Below are 20433 nucleotides of genomic sequence, written 5' to 3'. Positions count from 1 at the left end.
GGAATATCAACCTGCAGTATTTAACCTGTCCATAGTGTCAAAGCTAGGATTTTTCGACATATGTATAGTACTTAAAGTTTATAGGTAATTTCGAAGTTTGTTGTATACCATGGTGAAATTAGAGGCAAAAAATAAGGCATTGGAATGGTGGTCTTTTCATAAAACTAGATATTTTATGTATATATTTTATAAAATGTGTATAATGTTATATTTTGGCACCCATACTAGAAAAAGTCTAACTTGTCTCATGGTTAAATGTTGAGCTTTTGACCTTGAGAAATAAGGATCAATTCACACTTAATACATTTTTCTTGGCATATCTATGTTTGGATCAATTCCCACTTAATACATTTTTCTTGATGAATCCATATTTGAAAAATTCTAAATTCGTCTCTGATTATATATTCTCGTATCCATGACTTACTCAACAAACATACATATAATTTGAAGTTTATAAGCTTTTACTCATACTCATCGACGACTTTCTCGACAAATATATAGGATTAAACCTATATTATTGGTTTCCCTCTTTCCATGCTAGCTCCTTCCATGACCAAGACTATCTCCAAGTATCTTTTTGTTCTCCACTTTTTTCTATTTTCTATCTAATGTTAATTGTCCCAATATCATTTTTCTGTTTGAGCCGAAAATAATGCACAATAATTGAGTAACATTCAGTGTCCGTGCATATTTTCAAATTTAACGTTTTACTACTTTATTCTTTGATTATATAAGTCAAATATCACTATACTCAAATCCCAGTTATATTAAGTGTTACTAAAGAATAAAATTTGCTTAAATCTCTCAAAAAGTCAATCATCCAAAGCTCGTGCAATCACGTCTATTAATGCTCCCTTAAATCTTAGCCAAAATACTGACTGAATATTGCAAAAAGAATTAGTCTCAATATTCTATATCATCGTGGGCACCACCTTTGTCACACCCTAATATATATCGAATAATTTTCCATAGTTTGTATACTTAATTATCTCATCATGGCTTCTTTAGCACTTGTACTTGCTCTTCTTTTCTTGTGTATCTCAACGTTACAAGCCGAGTACTATGCACCTAGTAAAAACTATTATGCACCTTCTACTACTAAAAAAACCATGAATGTGATCGATTCATGTTGGCGTGCCAAGTCAAACTGGGCCAAGAATCGCTATGCATTAGCCGATTGTGCTGTCGGCTATGGCAAAGCAGCTATCGGAGGGAAAAACGGTGCGATATACGTCGTTACTAACCCGTCCGATGACCCGGTTAACCCTAAACCGGGTACACTAAGATATGGTGCAATCCAATCCAAACCACTATGGATTATTTTCAACAAGGATATGGTTATAACGTTAAAGAATGAGCTTATGATCAATAGTTACAAAACTATTGATGGAAGGGGTGCAAAAGTTGAAATTGCATATGGACCTTGTATAACAATTCAACGTGTTAGTCATGTGATTATACATGGGATTAGTATACATGATTGTAAGCCGGGGAAAAAAGGTATAGTCCGGGATAGTCCGGTGCATGCCGGCCATCGTAACGGCGCCGACGGAGACGGCATTGATATATTTCAATCCACTCATGTTTGGATCGACCATTGTTATCTTGCACGTTGTACCGATGGACTTATTGACGTTATTCATGCTTCTACTGGTGTTACCATTTCAAATAACTACTTCACTCAGCATGATAAAGTAAGTCTATGTGTTGATTAAATATTTTTTTCACTCCTTAAAAATAAAGAAAATGATTTTTCTAGTGAAAATAAGTTTTAAATGACATTTCAATACTGCCCCAAGAAAAACTCCAGCCTTTTATAGTTTTTTTCCTTATCAAATACCGGAAAATAAGTAAGATTTTTATTTTCTATGAAAAACATTTTTCTAAACACACCCTTAGTGAGACATTAGAATCTGCATTTAATGAAGTGATAGATACGAAATGTTAAATAAGCTAATTAAGCTAGTGCAAACCATGATTTTTAATTTGTGTCATTTTCTTTTAATATACTGACAAAGGTCTGATGAGCAGGTTATGTTATTTGGGCACAATGATAACAATAAAGAAGACAAGATTATGAAAGTAACGGTAGCTTTCAACTACTTTGGCCCTGGTTTAATTGAAAGAATGCCAAGGTATATACAATTTCTCAACCCCCCACTCCCCACAAAAAAAATGTCACACATTATACATACATATTTATTTATTTGAAAAAATTACGACTTCTTACATGAGTAGACAAATATATATACGTGCAGAGTGAGGCTAGGTTATGCTCATGTGGCCAACAATCGTTACGAAAAATGGTTGATGTATGCTATTGGTGGGAGTGCTAATCCAACCATATTTAGTGAAGGAAATTATTTTTTGGCATCTAAATCCACACAAGTGAGTCTGAGTCTGTAACATTCTTTCCTTTTTAGTTTATTCAGAACGAGCGAATTTGTATATCAATCAATATTAACAAAATAATTTCTTGATAGGTCACAAAAAGGGAATCTAAGAATGGATGGCAAAATTGGAAGTGGAGGTCTTCAAAGGATAAATTCTTGAATGGAGCCTATTTTATACCATCTGGTTATGGTACTACTAATCCATATTACTCAAAGGCTCAATCATTTCCTGTGGCTGATGGATCTATGGTTCCTTCTTTAACTGCTGATGCTGGACCTTTGCGTTGTACTTCTTATAAATGTTAACCCCCTTCCTTTTTGGGCCTGAAATTATTTAAGTGCATAATTGTTTGTTTTGTTTATGCACTAATTTTATTTTATTTACTTCTACCAAATGGGGAGTCTTAAAAACTAGAATCCCTGAGAATGAGATGACTACTGTATTGAGGATCCATTTTGGATATTGTGTTGTTCATTAAAAGAAAAACTTTCATGTAAATATATGAGTTTAGTTTATATAGTTGGACAGATCTATTCAATTGCTCTTTCCCTTAAATTTTTTGCTTAAATTGAATAAATAATAATATTCGCAAGTGTAGTACTGTTAGTCATTACTTTTTGATTCGTCGATGAAGTTAAATAAATTATTTAATAAACAAAAAGAAGAGTAATCTCAGGCAATAAAAATAAGATCTATAAGTGACAGTTATTTTAAATTTAGTTCAAAATCATGTTTTTATATCACATGTTCAAACACAAGTTTAAAGTTAAGCGTGCAAATGATATTACTATATCAAGATGTACAAAATAGTACATTTCTTTTTTCGTTCAAAATAAAGATAGTAAAGTTAGCACCAAATATGACTATCCGGGTTTATTTAAGTTTGAGTTAGATATCGCTTATTATTAATCCAATTTATTTTGATCCGTACAAATTCATTTGAACCCAGCCATTTAATCTAACTTGAACCCATTCAAACTTATAAGGAAAAGGGGCAAAAGAAAAGTAAATGTTGGAAGAAAAGAAATCCATTGGAAGTAAAAGGGATTTGCCTTAATTAAATTTTTGGGGGATAAATTTTCCATCAAGGAAAAAGAAAACTGACACAATTAGAATCGTACCCCGTTTACGTCTTGAAAGGAATAAATAAATCCCCTTGATCTTAGACAAAATTAATTGAATCATTGCATTATTTTTTTTTATTATTTTTACATATTTAAAGGTCTAATGAGTTTGAAAACAAAATATTCTAATTTTGAATGATAATACGGATGTTTTTTTCCAACAACATTTTTGAAATCTACTGCAGATATATGTTGATCTAGAATTATGAACCAAACTTGAGGTTGATTTCATTGAAGTCTCTTAACAGTATCGTTCAAAAGAGATTAATTAATTTTTTTGAGCATTTGTTTATAAAAATGTGATTAATTGAAGTGAATTATCTTTTTTATTGGAAGTGTAACGACAGAGATAATTTAATTAACGTGCATGACTCATCAATTATTAATAGTAATGTTGAGCACTACTACTATATGAAAAATGGAATCGTTACGTGGCAAGGTCTAGATTTCATGAATATTAATTAATGTAAATTTATTATTATTAATAATTGTAGGATATTCCAAAACAAGGATCATGATCTTCCAGTGCATTGGTTAGTTATAGTCCTAGAATCTTACAGAACACGTGTCTTATATTAGAAAGTAGTCCCCCAAACTTGAATCTAATTTATTCTCCTCAAATTTATATGATGATATGTTTTGAACTGTTAAAAACGGTTTTAAATTTTTTTTAATACGGTGTAATATTGTCTATTTTAAATTAAGTTTGTATCTCTTTTTTTAAAAGATTTCACATCTTATAAATAACTTTTTTTTTAACTATCAATACGAGACTTTATTATTATACACCTACGCATGCAATGCTTACTCGAATAGTTGAACGTATCTTCTAACTTTGTAGCTCGTGCTCTCACGTTCAATGTTTAAGTTCCAAAAATCTCACCAAACAGCTAAATGAACTTGATATATTTTCCAAAACATGCCAACCACTACTACTATAGACTATTTAAATTTCACTCTTATGATTATTCTCATTGCATCACATAGTTAAGCCATGGCAAAATCAATTAGTTCCCTCCAAATACTTTCATGGCTTCTAATTATTTGTTCTTTTTTCACCATAGTAGCTAGTAAATCAAGTGATAAAGATGAAACTAAATCAGTACATGATTTTTTTCCAAGTTATGATCCTCAGCCTCACAAAAACGGTCTCCTCAATGTCATCGATTCGTGTTGGAGATGGAAAGGCGATTGGTCATCCAATCGGAAGGCTTTAGCGGATTGTGCAATAGGCTTTGGAAGTAGTACCATAGGTGGTAAATATGGTGACATTTATATTGTCAATGACTCTTCTGATGACCCTATAAATCCTAAACCAGGCACACTTAGGTATGGTGCAATTCAGTCCGAGCCACTTTGGATAATTTTCAAAAGGGACATGGTACTTACACTTGAAAATGAACTTATGGTGAATAGTTATAAGACTATAGATGGCAGAGGAGCAAAAGTGGAAATCTCTAATGGTCCATGTATCACATTGGACTATGTAACAAATGTTATTATTCATGGGATTAGTATTCATGATTGTAAGCCTGGTAAAAAGGGTATGGTTAGGAGTAGTCCTGAACATGTTGGTGAAAGATTAGGCTCTGATGGTGATGCTATAAGTGTGTTTAAATCGTCCAATGTGTGGATTGATCATTGCTATCTTGCTCGTGCAACGGATGGACTACTCGATGTTATTCATGCTTCAACTGCAGTAACCATTTCCAACAATTACTTCACTGAGCATGACAAAGTAAGTCATGTAGTTGTCAATGGATTCAAGTCAAAACTATATTATAGTTGAAACATGTACTGATGTATGTTTTAGTTCTTACTTTAAACCAAATCTCCAGGTTATGTTATTGGGACACAACGATGAATATACTGCGGACAGAAACATGAAAGTCACTGTAGTTTACAACCATTTTGGCCGCGAATTAGTTCAGAGAATGCCAAGGTAAATAATCAAGATTGATCAAAATAATTGAGCAAGATTATCAAACATTGACAATTTTTTTCCATTACAGGGTTAGGCATGGGTATGCTCATGTGGCCAACAACTATTATGATCAATGGTTAATGTATGCCATTGGTGGGAGTGCAGATCCAACAATATTCAGTGAAGGAAATTATTTCATTGCTCCTGACAAAGCTTACAATAAAGAGGTATACTAACATCAAACTACTTGTTCTCAAATTGGAAATCACAAAAAATAACAACTTATACTAATGTCATCGCCATCGTTATGTTACAGGTCACCAAGAGGGAGACTGAAGAAAAAGGATGGAAGAGTTGGAAATGGAGATCCTCGAATGATATGTTTATGAATGGAGCTTATTTTCTTCCATCTGGATATGGAAGTATTGCTCCAAAATACACGAGAGGACAATCGTTCATTGTTGCTCATGGAGCATTTACTCCCTCTTTAACTTCCAATGCTGGTCCTCTTCAATGTGTTGTCAATGAACCTTGCTAAATGCTGATACAAAATTTCATTCTTTCCTTTTCCTATCATCAGCATGCCCTGTTATCTTCGGCAGGATTTTTTGATGTCCTGACATGTCTAATTTATACTTCGCGAATACCATAGTTAGCTTGAAAGATTCAGGCTTTAGGAGTACAAGTTTCTTTGAGATATGAAGAATGTTGTATTCCTAATGATAGTTTATACAGAGTTTTTTCTGTTAAGAATGACAATATATTTTTAAAGGGTGTAATATAACATAAACTGTATCTCTTGTTGAATTGTATATGCTTCTATCATCTATAATATGTCTGTTAGTAAAGAGTACTGGTTGCAACAGAACTTTATGCTAAAAACTAGACATCATAGATATTCAAATATATGAACAGAAAACAAAAGGCCTCACAAGGTGTAGTGGTTCTCTAAAGACATTCCTTACTCCACATACAAGCAATGTCAAAACATGCTAAGACAAAAAGTTGATTCCTTCAACTTACAAACAGAACCAATTAAAGTGCAAGAATAAGCTAAGCTATATAAAAAAGTAAAAGAGAAAAGGGGGGAAAACAAGTCGAAAAATGGTAAAGAGAAGTGAGGGAAAAAAAAGTAAGAAATACAGCAATTTTTTAGTTTACTTCAAAAGAAGATCTCAGAAGAGTCTATTCTCATTGGTTTGAACTCCATGAGTTACCGGTGCTTTTGCTCTGAGTTTCTTCAAGTACCATACACCAGCTCCGATTCCAAATGCCCCTGCTACTGAAACTGCAGTTGCTGTCCCTGCAGCAATTCAAATAGTCAAGTTATACAATTGAAAGCTCTTAATAATATCAATCAGCCAATGTGAATGAATAGATCGATAAAATCTAGTAATACTTACCTGCTACAACTCCTCTTCTGTGGGAGCTCGTATGATCTGCAAATCATTAACAACAAATCAACTTGATCTGTATATACTTTCATTTAATAAGATTTGAGTAAATTAACTAACTCTAACATGTTAAATTACATTGAGTGCATATTAACTTAAATCCTTCGTACGTACCATTACAGTAAGTAGTACTGTTCCCTTTGTCACACAAGCACAAGAAATCCTGTGTTTCTATATCAAATCCACAAGTTCCCCCTCCCTTAGCAGTATCTTGACACTGCAAGCATCGCGTAGTGACTGGAATATCAAAATCAACTCTAATCCCATACTCAGGAGCCTGATCAAACGCTGGGGTTGAACCAAGATTCCTCCAATACACACTAGTATAGCTTGCACAATGCTTCAACATCAGCCTCAAAGATTCAGTAGCTTTGGGATAGTAAGAACAACAAGAGCTACTCCTCAAAGCAGTAGGACATTCAGGCATGTGCCTACAAAGATAACTCGAACTATCACAAGTTGAATCACACTGATCAGGGAAACGCTCGCAGAACATTGGTTTTGGCTCAACTAACACATCACTTTCACTACAATTAAAGAACAAGTAGTCATTTTCAGAGGACAAAGTGAAATGTGTGCTAGTATCTAGACTAAACGGCCTGGTAGGTCGAAAATTGTCACCATCTAGACAATTCCACATTAAGGGATCGGTCACAAGAATATGTGGATCCATATAACTTAAATTTCTAACAGGATATCTACCAGAAGGGGTTCTAAGTTGAAGCTGTCCACCAGTGCATACAAGAATGTGTCGATAAAATGGACTTCCACAGCCATCATCAATGCCAAAAGGATACTGAATTGGGATATCGCCACACGAATTTCTACAAATGCTTGATTGAGCTTCTGTTATGCATAGAAATTGAAGTACAAGGAAAATAATAAAAATGGACAAATTTGAAATGGCCATGTGAGATTTGCTTCAAGATTTTCTCTACCAAGATTTTGTATAGTTAAGGAAAACTGTAGCATTAGGAAAGTGTTTATGGAGAATCTTTGCTGTTGGTTTTTGCTTTATATACCTTTCACTTTTTTTTTCTCTTTTTCTTTTCAGAAGTTTCATTTTGTAAATGCTTTTGCTTTACTTAACTTTAAATTTTAAAAGAAAAGAAACATGTTTTAGTTTCGCATTAATAATAGTTGTAATATCTACTTCCATTATGAAGATTAGCTGCACGTTAATTTTCTTAGCTAATGAACAAATTTAGCCATACTATTTCAATATTTGCAAAATACATGTTGAAAAAAGAGGACGAATCGAAATATAGTTGCTACATCAAGAAGCTGGATAATCAAACCTATTCCAACAAGATAAAAGTTCATATAATCATAAGTGCTATTAAAAAAAATTCCGGAAAAAAAATCTTGCTTTTTTGAACATTGAACGAACCTTTGACCAAATGTTTCTTTGGACAATGTTTTCATAGTTTGAGATTAAAGTGGATGTCCAATCTTTTTAAGTATTTTTGCAATTTTTCGCTCCTTCTCATTTTGTGATTGTTGGTACCCGGTAGAGCCGGCAATATGGGCTAGGCCGTTGGACCGGCCTGGCCTAATCCGGATTTAGTAGGGTTGGGCTAAGCTTTTTGGAGCCCATTTAAGAAAAGGGTTTTTAGCTTGGCCTGAATAAGTCTGTTGATTTGAGAGGCTTGAGAAATATCGGTAGGGCCGGCCTGTGGGCCAGTAAAATTTAATTAAAAATATAATATAATATTAAATTTAAAATTAAAGAGAGTCCAAACTCAAAACAATTAGGTTAATATTTCTATTTAGATATTTATACTTTTACTTGAAAAAACTTAATAATTTTTTTTTGTTTTTTGAAAATGGTAACTTAACTTAATAAATATTTTGTAAAAATAATTTTATTTGTGAATTTGATTAACAAGTAGTAACATTAACATCATGTAATATTGTATTGTCGATATTTATGATAATATTTTAAAATTATAATTTATAATTTAAATTAATATATATATATATAATATTTTTCAAAAAGTGGGCTGGCCCGACAAGCCTGTAGTCCACGTACTTGTGGGTTGGGCTAACCATTTTTCGGCCCACACCAAAAATGGGCTAGCCCGGCCTGACCCGTAAAATGTCAAAGCATGTATGGGTTAGCCCGAATGGGGTGGGCTAGCCCATATTGACAGCTCTAGTACCCTGGCTTCTTCTTCTCGATTCAAATGTCTGTCTTTCAATTTTATAAATTAATAAAAACCTCACAAAATATAATTAATTCTTACAAAGAGATAGACTCAGTTAAACTCTTCTTCATACAAAGCTACCATAAGAGTTTGAGAAATTTTTAATAAAATAACTATCAATACAGCTCACGTGCATTAATTTAAATGAAGATTTGTTAATCTTCCAATTTATTAATTTATTTTAGAAAAATTAATAACAAATCATAAATGTCACAATTACCGGATAGAAAGGTACTATTTCCTGAACACATTTTTGGGCTTTATAATCCCTTATTGGGCCGAATAGTTTTACAGAATAATACTCATAAAGTTACGCGATTTTTCACTTCAGATGGTTAGTCTTTAATTTTTGTCCTTCCACCATCGAACTTATGTATGCAACCTAAATGAATCCAAACTGCAGTTGGCAAATGTGCTATGGGTTTCTAACAGGTATTAATCCAAAAGGGAAGTAATTAAGTGCACGATTGGGCTTCAATTTACGTCTCTTGGGTCTTCCTTGCAGTGATGTTGGTTTTTCTCTCAACGGATAATTACGAACATATACTTCGACCAACCAATTTACAAAATATTATGTATAATATATATAGATGATATTTTATATTAAATGTATATATTTTATACACAATACATACACCCTCAATAATATATATGATAGTGTGTGTGTATATATATATATATATATATATTTCGATCATGTTAATAAATTAGTTAGTCCAACGAGGTATATTGGTAGCTTTCCCTTTATCTGATTCAACATAACCACAAGTATATTAGTAATTAAGCTTAGACTAAAAACTTGTCACTTGCATGACCAACTTGTGAGTATATATATAAAGATTGCTTGCAAGATTCTAATAAGAAGATGCATTATATTGCCCCCACACAACATAAAAAATGACAATACAAATTCGTATTGAATTTCAAAATAGAAGCTTAATACTTCCTCCGTCCGGTATTGTTTGTTATGATTTCTATTTTTAGAGTCAAATTATAATATTTTGACTAACATTTTAAGATGTATTTTTTCATTATATTAATATGCAAAAAATTGTAATTTATAGTACTTTTTTCATATAATTTTAGAATATCTAATTTTTTGTTAAAATATCGAATTAATGTAATCTAATTTAACTTTGAAAGTTAGTCAAATTGACTTTCGAAAAACGCAACATGACATTTGAAAGTTAGTCAAATTGACTTTCGAAAAGCGCAACATGACAAACAATACCAAATGGAAAGAGCATAGTTTTGATCAATGTAAAATTTTCTCATAAAATGCATTGAACATCATACCTAAAAACAAACCCTAGAAAATCACGATCAATTACCGAAAATAACTAGGCCTTATTTGGTCCTAAATGTAGGTGTGACTAATTATGTATCTACATTGCCCATATTTTGTGATGGTTTTTAATGATGTCTGTCATAATTAATAAAGAAAATTTGGGGATAAGTTTATTTTCATATCATACAATCTCACAAGTTATGTCCGACGTGAATGACTTCACTTTCTAAAGAACTTATGATCCACTAAGAAGAGTAAGTTCTGTTAAAGAGAGAAAAATTAAAGATTGGTTTATTTGAAGGGTAAAAATTAAAGATCAATCTATTTGAAGGATAAATAGTACAATTTTTATGAATTACTCCCACAATTATATTTTATTTGACTCCGTTGATTTGACACTCCTCTTAAAAGTACTTATTAGGGTTTCATTTCACTAAAGTGATCTTATTAATTGTGTTCTAAAATTCTAAATTTGATTATTAGTATTTTATGTGGTTATTTAAATATAAAATAATACTTACTGATATAATGATTATTTTTAAAAATATATATATGAGAGAATAGAACGAAATATCTATCTAAGAATCAAGTAAAATGATACGACTACGTAATTAATTTCTTCATACTTTAATTAAAGAGAAGAGTCGTGATTAGAAAAAGATCGCCAAAACTAGCTATCGGACTTCAAAAAGGTTAATTGGTCCCCATCTAGGACTAGCACAACTTGAAATTTCTTTGTCTAGAAGGATGCTTTGAATCAGAAAAGAAACTAGTTTGAAAATAATGAAAACTTATAAAGGATTTGGTCCCAAATCAAAATCAAAAGTAGAAAGAAAGGATGAAAAAGGCTCCTCCCTATAACACTTCTTCTAAATAATACTACTACTTTATTCACTGTCAAAAAAAAAAACATCCTTCTCAATGCATTCAAAGAGGAAGAAAAAAAAGAAGGTAAAATAAAGGGAGGAAGAAAATAGTGTGAAAAGTATCTTTCTTTAGCTTTAATTTCTCCTTAGGGTGCACGTAAATTAGCTCGTGTAAAGGGATTATTCATTAAATGTCTTATAAGTCTATGATTTTTCTTTGATTTAGACTTGTTGGTCCAATCTACTCTATGAGGCTGCTTGCCAAATTTCAACTTTACAACTTTCTTTTTTCTTCTAAATTACCACTCAAATTAATATACCATGTATGCCCACGGGTACTTATTATAGTCTAATTGTTTAGAGAAACTTTATTATAAGGAAAAAAAAAACCTCACCAAATATGAAAGAATACTTTGTATTATGAGTGTTTGGACCGTGTTTCATGACACTTTTCAAAATTCTAAAGAAAATTATTACTAGTAGAAAAGCAAAAAGAAAAAAACTACAGGCATATGTTTATTTTTATTGAGAAACCTCAAATCTATGTTTTTCTTTTTTATGCTTGAGACCTTTCTAGATTACCTAGAAAACAAGTGTTTAACATCTTTAGAAACTTTATTTATCGTTAACTAAATACCTCAATGGTTTATTTGTACTTATTCACTATATTAAAAAAGATAAATTTTCGAATTTACTCGTAACTTTAACCTATCAAGAAAGAGTTTTGGGATGTTTGTGCCGACTCAAACCGCCTAACTTAAATAGTTTATATTAAACCAAATAAAATGAGTCTAATTAATAAATAAGCGGATAGTTAAAGTATATTGTTCATGTACCTATCTTATTGAAAGTCACATCCTATATATGCCTTAATTAGTCATCCAAAGACTAAAGTCTACAAGTCTCTAGGAATTAAATCACATCAAAGATAGCGTAAAGTATCCACCATATATATATTCACTTATCAACTTTAATTTCACTATATATATAGAAAGAGCTAGTGTTCAAAACTTAGTTTTCACCAACCTACCCTCTTTTACTAAATAATATCTATATAATGCATGCATGAAATCACTCTGTTGAAAAAAAGTATTCTTGAGTATCTTTTTTAAATGAACGGAAAAGGGCCTAAAATATCCTCGAAGTATTGAAAATGGTACACAATTACCCTCCATCCACCTATTGGCCCTCAAATACCCTTCACATCCACCTTTGGGTCCAAATTTACCCCTTCATTAACAGACCAAAATTAAAAATAATTAAATAATAATTTTTAATGACGTGGCACTCAACCATTGGTTGTAATTTAATTATTTAAAATAATTTTAAACCCACCCATTTTAACTAAACCCACCCACCCATTTTAACTAAACCCACTATTCATAGGCAAAAATTAATATGCAGCAGTAATTGACAATTTTACAAGAACTTCAACAGGGATGTGCAACCTGTTAGAAACTACTAAGGTTGAATTGAATAAGAGCGCGGTTCAAGAATGAGCTCAATATTGACATCCAGAGGCTAGCTTACAGATAAACGAAAGAATCAAGATGTGTGGCAGCTTCTAGGAGAACTAAGTTTTATAATCTAAGAACTCATTGATAATCATATATTCAATGACATAACCCAAGCTCAGAAACCATCCGGTGAAAAATACAGCCATCTAGGCGAATTTGAATCTAAAACAAATTCATTCCCCACCATGAAAAGCTCAATCTGCTTTGATGCTTCAAGGTTTGGAAACAATTCGCTCATCAGTTGATGGTGCTTTCTTCCCGTAACGCTGTAGAAAAGAAGTATTTCCGATCATTTTCAGAATGGGTGGGTTTAGTTAAAATGGGTGGGTTTAAAATTATTTTAAATAATTAAATTACAACCAATGGTTGAGTGCCACGTCATTAAAAATTATTACTTAATTATTTTTAATTTTGGTCTGTTAATGAAGGGGTAAATTTGGACCCAAAGGTGGATGTGAAGGGTATATGGGGGCCAATAGGTGGATGGAGGGTAATTGTGTACCATTTTCAATACTTCGAGGGTATTTTAGGCCCTTTTCCGTTAAATGAATTTAGGCTATATACATCTAATAGTGTAATTTTATTTAACACTTTATTCACGGGGGTGGCATTAGAGGATTAATTAGTTCTAAATTTTTAATTGTAAGAACAATTATTTTTATGGAATTAACTTGATATTTATAAAATTTATAAATTTTAAATTCGTGTTTTATCATAGTTATAACTTACTAGCAATTCAGTTACCATTCATACTAGTTAGGTTTAATATTTATTTGGAGTGAAAACAATTTGATATGAAAATATGAGTTGTCTAGTCCATTCAATTTCGGTATCATTAGCCCACTTATATATCTTTATTTATTTCTTTTTGACTCGCTCATTTATATCATCTAAAAGTTTTTATGAGTATTTTAACTAAATATTTAACCCGAAATAACTTATTAGAGTTAATGATATAAATATTAATTTTGAAAATCTCTATCCGAGTAAGAGCAACATCAGCAAACAACTGAATAGATAATACTCCTATAGACTTTTGCTACACCTCTCTGTTGGTACACATCATTACATTTAAGAGTATTAATTTCTCTGTTTCAATTTATGCTGCACCGTTGAAATTTTAATAATTTATAAAAAGAATATTATGTCTTTTACATATTTTATGTTATTAGTTTCTATAATTTAAATTATTCTTTTTATATAATTTTTAAATACATAAATTTTATTTTAAAATATTTAGAATTTCTATAATTAAATTTATAGTCAGGCTTTAGAAATTTGAATCTCAAATGTAATTGTGCCGCATAAATGAAAGCGGAGGAAGTAATTTTGTTTTGTCGAAATACCAAAATTCTCATGGAGCTTAGACTAACAACTTCAATAAGAGACTAATAAAACACCTATTAGCACAACATTTATACTGGTGTTCTAGTAACAAGCTAGTCATCCCCCCTTGCCTTCATGCTATATGAGAGCTTAATTTATCCTATTGATCATTATTTTTATTTGGTAAAGTTAGTTGAACGTCAATTTGACATTAATGTTGAAAATCACGCACGAACACACTCTTAATTTCTTTTTCTTTGTTATTTTAACACTCTCAATTTTCTTTTTCTTATTTTATGACCAAAACCGAATATACAGATAGATACTTAAATTTAGTTTTTATTGTCACTTTGGCACCTCTATTTTCGTTGTGACAAAAGAATCTGAATGGTAACAATGAAAGTTGCGGTGCCAAACTGATAATGAAAATTATGTTTAAGTGTCTATTTGAATATTCTATCTTTGACTAAACTAGACAACTTGTATTTTATGTACCCAAACAAGAGGGGGATTAACGCAACCTATGTTACTAACACCAACTATATGACTTGTGATTTCAGAATCTTCAGTAGTTGATAATCTGGTAACTTTAAACGTTATTTTCCAAGAATTACAAAGACGACAATTTTTTATTTTTTTTTTAATAATCCTATTAAGTAAGACAAAGGCAAGTCATATATATACTGATACAAACAGAAGAAAAATGCACACACAGCTACATATTTAGCACTAACTTCAACTATGTCACTCTCTCGTGATGGGCAAAGTCTAAGCTTTGATTCTTTGTTTATTAGGATAATAACATTTCTTATACGTCATTGATATTAATTTGAACATTATACTAAAACTTACTATAATCATTTTCTCTTTGTCTTTTTTCACCTCATTAAATTTATTAATTAAGTAGGCTTCCTCAATTATTCACTCAAGTCACCAAAGAGTACGTTGATTACTTGTAGAATTTGAGAAGTATTAACAAAATAAAATTAGTCGTCAAAATTAGCTGGAAACGTTGAAAAAAAGAAAGTTTAATTTCAATTTTCACACACTATTACCATTCAACGGCAACTCGAAAATAACATGTACACCCAAAAATAGCATGGCTTTTTGAGTATTAGGTTTGAACTAAATTAGGAACTGGGGTTGAGACACTAGAGGATGAATTTTTCTACACCAGTACGATCGACGCCTGGCCTAGCCTCGTTGATTTTTGGTACCATAGAGAATACACTCTTCGTTTATTTTTATTTTTCATATTTAGGCTTGACACAGTATATCAAAAAATAATAATTGATGTAATTATTGTACCAAGCTAGTAATTTTAAGGAAATACTAGCCCCTGTGAAATGTCACTATTTTGTTCTTTAAAATCTGCACGTAAAGTATTGTGTAACATTATCTCAATTCACAAGAATTCAATGCTATGTCTTCCTTTTCCAAAATTTTGTCCAATCAAAACCTAACAATAGGTACCAATTTTCTACGTCATGGAGCAAGCAACGTGGGTCAAATAAATCTTAGTCAACTCTCCTTTTGTCTTCAACCTCGATTTGTCCTTTTATTTCACTTTTGACAATCCACCGCTACCAATTGTCACATTATCACAATATTTATATATAAAGAAAAAACATTTCATATTATTATATAATGTATAGTCATAACAAAGAAGATACTTACCAGGTGATAAAATAATTATAATAAAAGAAAACTTGGTAACAAAGTTGGAAGGTTAAACTATAGTATGACCGTTGCTTAACTCATTTTGATCAATTATTTTTTTATTTTTATTAAATTAAAATATACATACTCAGTTTCTCAATACTATTATACATAGATGAATAAAAAATAAATCTGATATGATATTAACATGATAATTTAAATATAATTAAAAATATCAAGTAAAATAAATTTAAAAAAATTATTTCACAAATTAAATAACCACATACGAAAAACTCATTACAAAAATAAATAAATATAAAAAAAATATATTGATTAATACGTATATATGACAATTATATTTTGATCTTGAAATATATAATTTTCTGCTTTTGCTTCCATTTTTTTCTAAAAAAAGTTATTAGCCAAATACATTATTTAAAAAGAAAAAAAAATCTACTCAAAATGAGTGCTTTTAGCGTTCAACAGCAATGCTAACAGGCTCTTAAACGTATTAATAACTTGTTTATTTGTATATTAATAACGCAAGTCAATTTTCTTGATTTAGCTCCTCTACATCCGTTCTTTGAATATTTTACATAATATATATGACAAAAAATCTTTTATGGTAATGTTCTTTTATTTACAAATGGGGGCTACTACTTTTTTTTTGTCTTTCAAATTTGTTCTTTTTCTTTTTTAACTTGCTAGCCTCCTTTTACTTTTGGTTGATATATACAAGACTTTGTTAGTACTTATATTGCGTGTTTTTGAGGTTGCCAGGTTAGTAAAATATATAATATTCAACTGTTTTATATACTAATAAAAAAATAGAGGAATTAAGAAAGTCATGAAATGATGGCTACTAAGGAGACCAAACAATATGGGTCTAATTTTGGACAGTGAGAAAAGAAAGAGGATTACTTTCAGTGTCTTTTATCTTTGAAAAACATGAACATTTAATACTATTTAATAAGTTTTCATTAATTATATATCAAAGTCGAATAAATTATGATATTAATTTATGATATTAGAAAATATGTAACTAAATTCAGAAATATACCGAATCAATTTATTTAATATTATAATTAAATAAAACAAAATAAAAAACAGTAATACCTCGTTATCTCCACCCCCGAGATAAGACCATATAGCTTGAAAGGAAAGACAAAATAACACTTTAGGTACTGATCATGATATATTCATTAACAAAAATTTAATTAGAAATGTATTTTATAAAATAAATAGTAGTTTGAAATTTTAGTTTTGATTATCAACAGTAATATGAAAAAAAAAATATAAAATTTTATTAATTTGTAAAATAGACAAATAAATAAAATATAATTTTTTAAATGTGGATCAAGTAAAATAAAACGAAGATAGTAATTATCAATTTGCCGTCATGTGAAGCAATTAAATTTGACCCATTTTTTGCGGGTATTAGCTGTTTGGTTACATAGTCGTAATGAAGAAAAACAAATTGTTCGAACTCCTTGTTTAGTCCAACCAGTCTTTTGAATTAATAGCCTTTTTTGAAGATCCCCATGCATGTCCTAGCAGCCATTTTCTTTTGATTATAAATTGGACCAAATCCCTTTTTCTACTATACAATATACAAATTCTAAAAAACATATGAGTATGAACAAAAACAAAACTTCTAAAAGAGAAAAATTAAATGATTAGAAATTTACACATTCTTATTTTCTTCTGAATTGTCACATGCTTTGCCTTTTTCTCTTCCCTTTCTCATTGGATCTTGTTTTGTTCAATTACCTTTGCCTTTTAGACGTTGAACATGTATAAAAATGTCCATGGATTATACCAACTTTTATTGGATTTATTCTATATTAGTAGTTGGCAATAACTGGCTAACGTGTTAAATTTTATGATCCAATTTATGAAAGCCTAGTAAAGTTAATTTAAAAATAGTAGGACTATTCAAGCTTTAATAATATAAAACTTTTCTTTCTTCTTTAATAATTAAAGTGTTAGTTAAATCTGAATAAGTAATTTACATCGTATATGGTACAAGTAATTTGCATATATTTAAACTTTATGAGTACGTACTCAGCTATAATTAAGTGAAGTGTGTATCTCATTTGAACTTCATTATATAAAGCTGCAATATGGTTGATAGTGTAAAGATGATAAATTAAAACAAGATTCCTCATATTGTCTTTCCTCTCACCTAATACAACGAATTCTTTTTTTATTCAAATCAGACGGTGGCACATTTTAAAAAAAATAAATCCATGGGTTACCAACTTTTATTGGATTATTTGTGAGTTATTTCCAAATAGGTGGTTACGATTCTCTAATATGTACTCGGAATAATTTAACTTAGTCAAGTATTTAACATCCAAAAAATATGGTCAATTTCAGACCACTGGTTCCACTGATTGATGAGAGGAAAAACTTTATCTTTATAGAATCTTTAACTTTTTTATCTTATAAAATTATAACTTTTTTATCTTATAAAGTTATAATAAAATTTATGCACTTTTTTTTTAAATTAAATTTTTTTTTATAATATCATACAAAATATGTTGTTATAAGAGATTATAACGCGAAGGATAGCAAAAAATATTTATTTTAATACATAAAAAAAGATTATTTTTAAAAAAAAAAAAAATTATATTAATAAGTTACCTAAAAATTAAATGATTACGTCTAACTATTCATAATATTGTGTAAGTAAAATATAAGAAGAAGTCCTTCAAGATGGCTCAATTAGTTTGGAGGGTGATTATCTATACGGATAACTCAGGATCCATAAGTTAATTATATGATAAAATGTACATAAAAATGTAATAGTAACAAATAAAAATTTGACTTGATTTTTAATATATGAGCAGTTAAAGGAAACATGAACAAAAAGTTCCACAGTGAATTTTATTTTTAATTAAAAAAAATACCATATTGATGAACAAAATAATCACGTTAAAGGAATAACAATGTCAACTGGTATGAACTCTTCTTTTTTTAAAAATTATTCTTTGGTCTAAAAACGCAGAGCAATGCATTTACCATCCAATTGTCTCTTTTCTGAAATATGACCGACATATCAAATGGCAATTTTTCCAACGCTTCTAACAATTCAATTCAAAATCATATTATTGGTGTAACACTTCATCGTTTATGTTTATTTGATTATTTTTATTATTTAATTTAATAAAATAATATATTATATAAATAATTTATCCATATTATTAAGTTTTTTTCATTTAATTTTACTTTACTTTTATATTTTAATAAATTAATAGAATTTTATTATTTTCTCCCAATATTATTTTTAATATTAAATAATTATATAAAGTAATAGTAAGAAAATTTAGATTTTCAAAGCATAAAATTAGAGTTAGTTTGATGAAATAAATTGTTAATAAATAATTTATTTAGGAAAATGTCAAACAATCAATATGAATCAAGTAAAATGAAATTAATGCAGTAATAATTATCGTAATATAATTATGTTTATTTCATTTCTTATCTATTAAGGGATGTACTCATGTACAAGTCAAACATAGACTAAGAAATTATTTTCCTTGATCCTTTTCATTTTCATACTTCAAAACTTTTCTTGTTCTCAGTTCTCCTTCGGTAGTAGTTTGATTGGGAAATAAGTTATTTTATGATTATTATTCACTTTGAATGTGGATTATAAATAATATTATAACTCTAACACAAGTTATTCTATGATTTTATTCCAACCAAATATGAAATAAGCTAATCCAAAAATTAATATTAAATTAGTTATATATTATTATTTTTACCAAACGAGTCCTTGGTATAACATATCAACCTTAGTAATTTAGTACCTTTTGGGGCATTTTATTTTTATGATATAATAGTAAAATAATAATTTTTGATATACTTATTAAGAATATAATTTTTTGACATAGTGAATTTACTATTTTAGCTCTATTAATTCTAAAGTGGATAAACTGAAATTTCAGATTTTTCAAGAAGTTTTATTTTTATTAAAATAATTAATTGAAGATATAATAGGTAAAAAATTACTTTTTTTATTTGTCAAAATAGAAAAATAATTAAAAATAATTAAAAATAATTAATTGAAGATATAATAGGTTACTTTTTTTATTTGTCAAAATAGAAAAATAATTAAAAATAATTATAAAAAAGAAAAAGAAAAAGAAAAATGAACGAGTAATTGTTAACAGAGTGAAGAGATCAAATTAGAGATGTTAATGAATTAGGGAAAGAACTAAATAGGGAGAGTATTAAGAGGTGTTAATAGGTAAGGGGCTACTTTCATCAAGTAGCCCACAACTCATTGACTTTAAACTCGATTTAATGCATCATTAATTAGCTTAATTATCAATTGAAATGAGACTGCACAATGTAACTACACATAATTGATTTCTAGATTGCCCAAATCAGGTTATATAATTTTAAGATTATGAGTGTGTTTGGTACGAAGGAAAATGTTTTCTATGGAAAATGTTTTTCTGGAAAATAAGTAGATTTTGGACTTATTTTCTCATGTTTGGTTGGTGAGTAAAAAATATTTTCTGAAAATGACTTTTAGTGTTCACTTTATGAATGAAAAATGTTTTTGAGGAACATCTTTTATTTTTACTAGAATGGAAAATAATTTATGAAATTAAAAATATTTTTTAAAAACAATTTTTTTTGGGGTGGTGGTGGTAGGGGGGG

At 29.6% G+C, this 20433-nt stretch overlaps 3 protein-coding genes across 3 annotated transcripts; 2 read left to right on the top strand and 1 right to left on the bottom strand.

Moving 5' to 3' along the window:
- The first annotated feature begins 995 nt into the window (after nucleotides 1-995).
- LOC107010442 (probable pectate lyase 16) lies at nucleotides 996-2927 on the top strand. The gene is made up of 4 exons (XM_015209727.2): nucleotides 996-1694; nucleotides 2032-2135; nucleotides 2259-2388; nucleotides 2484-2927. Exons 1-4 carry the CDS (start codon nucleotides 996-998, stop codon nucleotides 2697-2699), a joined length of 1149 nt encoding a protein of 382 aa, XP_015065213.1. The 3' UTR covers nucleotides 2700-2927.
- Nucleotides 2928-4400: 1473 nt separating this feature from the next.
- On the top strand, nucleotides 4401-6232 carry LOC107009174 (probable pectate lyase 16). Its single transcript, XM_015208453.2, has 4 exons — nucleotides 4401-5256; nucleotides 5357-5460; nucleotides 5531-5669; nucleotides 5759-6232. Exons 1-4 carry the CDS (start codon nucleotides 4513-4515, stop codon nucleotides 5978-5980), a joined length of 1209 nt encoding a protein of 402 aa, XP_015063939.1. The 5' UTR covers nucleotides 4401-4512; the 3' UTR covers nucleotides 5981-6232.
- A 148-nt stretch (nucleotides 6233-6380) lies between these two features.
- Nucleotides 6381-7930, bottom strand: LOC107009175. The gene is made up of 3 exons (XM_015208455.2): nucleotides 7011-7930; nucleotides 6846-6881; nucleotides 6381-6745 (listed from the first exon to the last, which is right to left on the bottom strand). The coding sequence occupies exons 1-3, from the start codon at nucleotides 7804-7806 to the stop codon at nucleotides 6618-6620; spliced, it is 960 nt and encodes a 319-aa protein (XP_015063941.1). The 5' UTR covers nucleotides 7807-7930; the 3' UTR covers nucleotides 6381-6617.
- Between the last annotated feature and the right edge of the window lie 12503 nt (nucleotides 7931-20433).

Source organism: Solanum pennellii, chromosome 2, assembly GCF_001406875.1.
Source record: "Solanum pennellii chromosome 2, SPENNV200".
Lineage (NCBI taxonomy): Eukaryota > Viridiplantae > Streptophyta > Magnoliopsida > Solanales > Solanaceae > Solanum > Solanum pennellii.
The sequence above is the reverse complement of the archived record's forward strand: the minus strand, read 5'-3'. Positions and strand labels throughout refer to the sequence as shown.